This window comes from Formica exsecta, unplaced genomic scaffold, assembly GCF_003651465.1.
Source record: "Formica exsecta isolate Colony F162 unplaced genomic scaffold, ASM365146v1 scaffold512, whole genome shotgun sequence".
Classification (NCBI taxonomy): Eukaryota; Metazoa; Arthropoda; class Insecta; order Hymenoptera; family Formicidae; genus Formica; species Formica exsecta.
This window is the reverse complement of record NW_021852364.1, coordinates 587,753-596,559: the sequence shown is the minus strand read 5'-3', so window position 1 is coordinate 596,559 and position 8,807 is coordinate 587,753. Positions and strand designations below refer to the sequence as shown.

The following is an 8,807-nucleotide window of genomic DNA, read 5'->3' as shown; positions in this document are numbered from 1 at the left end:
TTTTTTTTTTTTTTTTTTTTTTTTTTTTTTTTTTTTTTTGTACGTGTTACGCGTTGGAGAAAAACGGGAAAGAATGGAAAGGAAAGACGGTGATAGAACGATGATGAGATAAGAGATGTGATAAAAAAAAAAAAAAAAAAAGAAAAAAAAAATAATAATAATAATAAGAAAGAAATGGAAACGTTCGGAGCAAACTAATGATCTTTAATTAATCAACTAACATTATTAATTGTGAATGTTTTTCAAAAGGGAAGTGATGTTTTTTGAACTTCCAGGAGCAGGTGGGAACGACATTTTTTGAGCCCCACGTACGGTGTACTTCAACCTCTACGCATTTTGTGGTGCATCAGACATAAACAATTTTTGACAATGCTTGCATATTTTATATGAATGTGTTTTTGATTCCTTTACAGGAACGGATCTCGCTCTCGCTCCTACATCCGTCCTTGCCCTATCTTTCTCTCTCACTCTATCTTTATCTCTTTCTCCTTCTATCTTTAATTTCTGATTTTTTTCTGTTTCTTTTTTTCTGTTTCTTTTTTTTTTTTCATACAATAGTATACTATCGTATGTTGCATTTTGTATTTTTTCTGTTATGTTGATAATTAATTTCCTAAATATGCCTGCTGATTATTGACTTACTAATTTTGCTGCGTTGATTAGTTTCCTGATTAGTTTCTCTATCTATTTATCTATCTATATTTTTTCATTGATCGATTTGTATGTGAAACGAAGCCTATGTTACTATATTCTTTATTTCCTACTATCAAGTTACTTTATGTTATATTTTTTTTCTACATCTTTCTACTTCTAAACAATCTCTTTTCACTTTCTTTAATACATTTTCTTTCTGACGTTTCCCGATTTTCATCCCGCTCTCCCGGTATACCACGACGTGACTGACAAAAGAAAAGGAAAAAGAATACGAAAAGTATTTTTGATCGAGAGCTTTTAGTAATGTGTATATATATATGCATATACATATGTATAGATCATAAGAGAACTGTCCGTGGTGTGACATTTTTTCTTCTGTGATTGGGGCGGCATACCACTGTCGTGACGAAACGGGAAGAATGCGAATGAAAGTGAAAGGAAAGTCGAAAGAAAAAAAAAAAGAAAACCAAACGTGCGGATTATAATCACTATCACGACGATACAGAAATAACGTCCATCGGTTTTTGAGTGTCGTTAAAACGAGAACGAATCAGACGAGGGGTCGTCATAGTTTTTTTTCTCCCATCCAGTCTCAACGTTCTCCACCCCCCCCCGCCCCCCACTCCTCTCCGCCTCTTTCAAATCTCCACATCCATCCTCGTTACCAACCTCTCTCTCTCTCTCTCTCTCACACACTCTCTCTCTGTCTCTTTATTCTCCCTCTCTCTCTTCCCTCCTTTATCCCGATCGTCTCCCGATGCCTCTTTATCGCATTCTCGCTTGCATGCAAATGCCTGCATTGATTGATTTCGTAAAGGAACTAATTTCAACTTCTTATTGTTTATGTTTGTGTTTATTGCACCATTTACTTTCTTCGGATTTGATGATGACAAAAAAAAAAAAAAGGGCTGTTTTCCAGTAAGTAGGATCTATATTCTTGTGTTTCACACCTTGCATCGAGACACATTATGATGTGACAGCATTGTTACCTGCGCAAAAAGAAAAGTATAATATTCGTTGCAAATACTAGAGCGCCTTTCCGTTCGATTATTCAACATTATATCGTTTCGATGATTTTTTGCCTCTGTTGTTGTTATTGTTGTCACTCGGAAACGTCACTCTCTTTTTCTATCTTGTTCTCTCTCTTTCTCTGCTCTCTTCTTGTCGCTCAATATTTCTCTATAAATCTTTCTCTCTATATCTATAATCGTCTCTCTTCAAATGTTTTTGTTCGAAAGTTTTTTTTTTTCCTATCACGCGTGATATATCTTTTATGTACATACACACGTGCTATCGCGCTATTTTCGATCTTTTGTCCTGGTCTCGTACGTGTCTGTAGGTGAAGGATGCCGTTTTTATACCGGTATCCTACATCACTGGTGATCTATCAATTTGTCTTCATGCGATGCTGAATATCCGACGGACGTTTGACAAGTATATCATAAATATATATATAACAAATGTCACTGAAAAAATCTCTTTTAATTTTTCGAACTTATAAGAAAATCTTAGCTACTTAAATTATTAAACAAAAAAGTTTAAACCTATTTTCTCTTATTTAATGTTAAAATAAAAGTTAATATCTTAATGTCTAAGAGTGGAAAGGTATTGATAAATTGATCTAAATTTACATAATATTGGAATTACAATTTGAGAATTTATATAATTTACTATGATTCATATTATCAATTTAATTTAATGATGACTGAATATAAACTGACTTGCTGAAAAACCATTAGATGACATCACATTTTTATTTTTTACTTTGCATTTTAGTAGCACAGTACTTTGTAATCCAGTATTTGTAATTTTATATTATATTTTTCATGGCAGCGTCTTTTTTAATCATGTTTCTTAATAAAATCACAAAGTGTACTCTTTTTACGTGTCCTTTTAGGTAACGTCCGTCGGATAAAATGCTAAAATTCTGGAACAGCTTCAATAATTACTTTTAATGTTCCAGAAAGGCGATAGATCTCATTATTAACAATCTTATGAGATAGCAAGGTCTCAATTATAGACAAATGTATTCGTGAAGCATTCATTTGGAAAAAAAATACGCCGCATAAAATCAATTTCCAAATGATTATTATAAAAGACGCAATGCATTTTTAAGTAAAAAAATCACGATATTAATTTTGTATAACGAGCGGGTGAATAGAATCAGCAAATTTTAAATTAAATAATTGGAAATTAAGATTTCAAAATATATTCATTAAAAATTCATATAAATTTATTCATCCGTGTAAAATTAAATTAAATTTTATCAATTTATCTAGTTATGCATCTGCAATTATACTTTTTATAATACAAACATTTTAACTGTAATTCTGTGTTTACCTCCAATTACTATTCACCCGCTATTCTACTATATTATACTAGATATTTTAGAATTAATTACAATTTCTTAAATATAAAATTTCTTCATACCTCTACACATGTAAATGAGAATTTAAAGTATTTAAAAGAAAAAAATATAATACTTGCAAATAAAATATAAATTTTATTGCATAGAGAATTTAGAGTCCCAGAAGAAAATAATATGTATTAAAAATTTATAAAACATTTAATACAAATGAAAAGAAATATTAGTTGCAAGTAGAAAAAAATTTCTAAGAATGAAAGAAACAATTATAAAATATCTAGTATATCTTCCGCTTTCATGTTATCTCGGATGAGCCAGAATAAGCATAACAATTGTCCCATGCAATCATTACTTGTAGTATTCATTGCAATTCTCGTGTGTGTACGCACTTTTCCACTTTTTTTAAAATCAATCTAAGATTTATTAGACGATGTTATGGAATTATCGAAATATCTTTGACACGAAATCAAACTAAATCAAAATAGACAAAATTATTTGTTCGCTAATGTCGATCAATTACCAATATAATTAGCAATGAGCTCAAATATGCAGGCCTGTATTCCACAGGTAAGTATAGCGTCACAACTACATCGTCTACACTCGCTTATGATTTCCGCAATCTTACTCATTTTATTGTTGAAACTGATTACAGATTGCACATATTTACGTATCGATATTATTACTGCTTTCTTAACCAACAGAAGTCGGCGATGTAGTATCTTCATCATTATTATCACCATCATCATCATCATCATCATTATCAGCATCATCATCGTCATCATGCTACGTCACTGTATGTTGCAATTACTCATGAAACTACTCATGAAATATTCACCTCACGCCATGTTTGAGTTCATTGCAGTTTAAATATGTCCTGTTTATCGTAAGCGATGCACTTCCATTGTTTAATTGAAGAAAAATTATTAGGAAGGTTATTTAAATTCTCATCCGTTAGGAAGATGGCGAATCAATCACCGAAATAACATGCAACGGAATCCACCGAGATACCTACGAGACTGCACGGCCCTTTCTCTCCGTTTTTTTTTTCTTTCTGTCTATCTTTTTCTCTATCTTGTTTGTCTTTCTCTCTTCTTCTTCTTCCGTTTCAATCTCGCTCGCGGGTAAAAAGCAGAAAAAGACCATCGAGTACTTTCTCGTGTAGACGCGCTCGACGCCGAGTGACGCCTTAGCTCTTTCCAAGTAAACTCCAACGGAAAAGACGAAATCGGAAACGAGAAAAAGAAAAAAAGAAAAAAAAAAGTAAAAAGTGACGGAAAAAAACCTCAAAAAAAATCTCAAAAAAAACCGCCAACTACCCGAAAAAAAAAGTGTTCTGTAAGTTGACGGCCCAATGTTTTGCCACTAGCGTGACAGCTATCGCCTGCGAGTACGGGCCTCCGACAGAGGGATGCCAGTCTTGTCCGCAGACGTGGACGTTGAGTTAGACGTCGTAGACAGAAACAATAAACCACCTGTGTGGGATGCGAATGTATACGGCCCCATTCACATCAAAGAAAATGTCACAGTGGGTACTATAGTGACGTCGGTGAAAGCCAGGTTTGTATGCTACGACATGACCGAGACAAGACACGTGACATGCCGTGCCGTGCCATGTAGTGCTGTCCCTCCCTTCCGGTCACTGGTTGTGATCGCTGTTTTTCATTTAATTGTTCCTTTTTTTTTTTCTTTTTTCGTCGCCTTCCTTTTTTCCATTTCCACCTGAATTCAATTACTCGCGTATTCTATTTGCCTCAGCGTTCCCTTCGATTCTCATTCCCTTTAACCGTTTGAATTTACTTTACGAGTTCACGCTAAGTTCTCTCTTTTCGCCTTAATCTACGTTATTCCTTCTGTTTACCTCGTCCCATTTCGTTTCTCTTTTTTGTTCCTGTCACGCGACACCTATGATCTATATTTCGTTGATGTCTTTCGTACATCCGTACATTTAATTCTCTTGTCAAACACACAGGCACAAGACACACACATCATTTTTTTTCTTTCTTTCTTTCTGGTTGCGGAAGCACTTATGGTTAAGCGCGGCGCGGTAAATCGCTAATTGGCGGACACTCCTTCTCCTACTACTACAACAACTTCTATTACTATTACTACTACCACTATCTCTTCCTAACATATATTGTAGCGAGCCGCGGCGATCGCTCTTCGACGATTTGGAGGCAGCGAGTGTTCGATCGGGCAGTAATCATTCGGAAATAATGGAGCTTCTCGATTGTCAAATGGAGTAAGTCAAATCTGTACGTAAATTAATTTAAGACAAGTTTCTAATTATAAAACTTATATAATGTTTTCTTATATAATCTTTTCCGAGAAGATCTTATAAATTTATTGTCATTATATCAAGGCATGAAAAAAGTTTTCGATTCTTATATAATCAGACAACTTACTCCATTTGAGGATTGAACAGGCTTTCGCTATTTCGACAAAGAGAAGAGCGACAGAAGGAACCGTGCGTCTTCAAAGACTCGGCAGACACAGCGATCGCCGCGCAAAAACCGTAGCAGATAAAACGCAGTAATAACCATAATTATGCGAACGCGGGGAAGGCAAAGCGGGATTTCCTACTGGCGCCTCTCTCTCTCTCTCTCTCTCTCTCTCTCTCTCTAGCGTGCTAATATAAATGTATACATGTAATTAGGCGAGGATGTAGCGAGAGAGATCCTGGTGCGCGCTCTTTTGCGTTATTCATGCGCAGAATGCAGGTTGCGGGAGTGTCGTCGACCGTGCCATCCAGAGCTCATTCAACCTCCGGCCTGTTCTGCACTAATATACGCACATCTCGCATTCGTGCGAGTCTCTCGTTGTAACCTTTGTATAGTCGAACGAGCGAATTCGGCACGAGGGGGTGGTGCGTGCACATAATATGCGCGAGCACGCGCTCGCCAAAGGTTTCAGGCGAAGGTCGAGACGGGGTGATCGCCAAACTTGGGGATGCAAAGAAGAAAAAGACACTCTCCTCTTTTCGTCTTCTCCTCTCAAAGAGAAAGAGACCACCACCGGAAAAGAGCGATGATGTCACCAACGACGTGTATTCCCCCCTTCTGCCACGAGCCTTTTTTGGCGCCTTGACACTAACGCCGTTGTTTTTTTGTTCCCGTTTGTTTATATACACGCGGTCTGGCCGCATAGCGCGAGACGTACAAGCTGGAGGCGATGGCCAAAGACAGGGGCTACCCACCATTGTCGCGAACGGTGGAGGTACAGATTGACGTTGTGGACCGTGCGAATAATCCGCCCGTATGGGACTACGTAGTGTACGGCCCGATCTACATTAAAGAGAACATGGCCGTCGGGGCTAAAGTTGTGTCTATTAAAGCCAGGTCTGTCACACTGTCAATGCTCCGTGCGGCTCTCTGCACGAACCCGCCCTGCACGCAATCTCGTGGCAGTATTGTTCTTGTGCACGTTAATTGATATTGTGTACGAATCCACATTATACACGCATTTCGACACACACACACACACACACACATACTCACACACATAAGCATATATACCACTACTCGCTCGCTCGCTCGCATACATCCGTAGATACACACTTGTGTACACATATAGGGAGATTAAATCGTGAGAAACATAATCAGATTATCGAGCATACGTGGGAGGAGGAGAGGGTACGTGAATAGGGATACCGGAGGTTCTTCGCAGAATATTAGATTCTTCGTAGATATTAGAACGATGATTCTTGAACGTGAGTTTGGAAATATCGATTGACGAGATGCATCCGATAATGTAAAGATAATTAAAATAACCATAGTATTTTTTAAAGAATAATAGAGGCAAAGAAATAATGGATAGCTTCGACCAGAATAAATTAACAGTAGAGATTAGCATTACAAAAGAATCATCATTCTTTTGTATAAATAGTAGCTAATTAATTTCATATCGATTATCTCCATCGCAGATATAGCAGTATCAATTAATAATTAAAATGTTTCACTGTACTAATTATTATTAAATTCGTTTATAAATTCTAGCTTTTTCGCAAAAATTCACGTAAGAACCATTGAATCGCGTTCACGCTCGCGAAGACATAAATGCGTCTCGCATTTGTACAAAAATTCACACGCACACACACATCCTTAGATACGGTATATCTACTTTTCTGCGATGTGAATAGCTATTTGTGATCGATACCGGCCTCGTTAGCGCTTCATTTTTTTCGACTTATCGTGCGGCAAATAGCGCGGTTGTATATCGGTTCCACCGAGCCGATTACATTCTCGAAACGTTTTGCTGCATTTCGACGCGAAGATACAAAACCATTTTCATTCTCTTTCGCGGTTGAGCTTTAGTCGATTCCGCGGCGAGAGATTTAATTCCCTTCCGTCAAGGTAACAAGAAGGCGCCTCTTTCGTATATACGTAAATTGAATAAATAGCGCGACCAAAGACTGTCTTTCATTCACGAGAGATCGTGACTCGTAATTCGCAAGGATTTATAAGAAACTTGACTAGAATCCGAAGTAGAGACATGTCGAATATCCGTCTCGGAGGACGCGGGTATTTATCACTAGAGCGCAATTTTCCGAACAAAGCGTGAGTTCCATTGTTGCACGATAATCGACACAGATATAGCCGTACTTCTACTATTATTGCGTTAATATTAATTGTTCGTCCTGCCCATTGTTGTCTAAGAATTACCATTACTTCGCGCGAATCTGAAGAACGGATGCGAAAATTTTACGAGTTGTATTATCAAGATGTCGTGTAACGATCTGAAGTTGATTAGCAATTAAAGATGCATATGTGTCATATGTCAAAACATTGACAAAAGCATGAACATTCTTTTTAGATTTTTCTATTTCTTCTGAGTATCTGGGCAAAACCTGAGCATAATTCTCTTAGCGATTTGGAAATTATTTAAGTTTAGAGTTAGTATTGATTCTTATGGAAAATCGCGTATTGTAGCGCTTATTTGACAAGGAAAAAACATTGCCAAAAATTTTCACATATATTAAGAAAATTCTAATAAATATTTGTACAAAACTTGATTTAAATTCACTTACTCGTTTAAAAGTTATTTACTAAAAATTGTAGAAAAATATTATCTGTCTCTTTCTCTCTTTCTGCAAATCACTCGTTTTTTTTGTGTTTCTTGCAGTTGATTTCAGGAGATATTTACGATCAAAAGTTTTTGTCATAAATTAGGAAAAATATTAATTACAACTATTTTTTTACGAACACGTTAAAAACTATATTATTTTGTGATACTTTAATTACTTTTATAATCCGGATTTATTTATTTGATTTTTCAAACAATATAAACGTAAGAAATATATTTTCTTTTTAAATTTTGACAATTTTTTGCTACTATTGTATAGCCAAAACATCCTTAATTACAATCAAAAATACGTATTAGCTTAACCAGCGAGTTACATCTCAAGTATTACAACTTTTTAAATGTATACAGTTCAAATATTATTTTTATCATTTCACGAAGATTGAAAAAATATCCTCTGCCATATTTTATATTCTAACTTTTCAAAAAAAAAAAAAAAAAAAAAAAAAACAAACTCAATTCTGCAAATACCAAAAAACTCCTTTTTATTGGTATTGAATATTGCTTTCGAAGCATCTTCTATACATTTAAATCGTATAAAACCGCATCCAACTAAGCTTCCATCTGGACGTTTTAAAAGGTTTACTTCTGTAATTTCACCAAACGGTTTATAAAATTTTTTTATATCCTCTTCTGTTACCTAACAAAATATAATTATATCATATCTTTTAAATTAAATATAAAAGATTAAATTATATATTACCAGGAATGT

General features: G+C 35.6%; 2 protein-coding genes across 3 annotated transcripts in view; both read left to right on the top strand.

The window, feature by feature from the left end:
- The window catches only part of LOC115241811 (neural-cadherin-like), a 61,836-nt gene extending 60,721 nt beyond the window's left edge, over positions 1-1,115 (top strand). Inside the window, exon 11 of the mRNA XM_029817743.1 lies at positions 276-1,115. Coding sequence (XP_029673603.1) covers positions 276-356 — 81 coding nt within the window. The 3' untranslated portion in view covers positions 357-1,115. The remainder of the gene's footprint in view (positions 1-275) is intronic.
- Positions 1,116-1,275: 160 nt separating this feature from the next.
- Positions 1,276-8,807, top strand: part of LOC115241810 (neural-cadherin-like) — a 196,753-nt gene continuing 189,221 nt past the window's right edge. Inside the window, exons 1-2 of one of the 2 annotated variants that reach the window (XM_029817738.1) lie at positions 1,276-1,572; positions 4,386-4,576. In XM_029817738.1, coding sequence (XP_029673598.1) covers positions 1,498-1,572; positions 4,386-4,576 — 266 coding nt within the window. In that variant the 5' untranslated portion in view covers positions 1,276-1,497. Of the gene's footprint in view, positions 1,573-4,385; positions 4,577-4,764; positions 6,355-8,807 lie in introns of those variants that run through there. The other variant, XM_029817740.1, reaches the window with a different exon arrangement.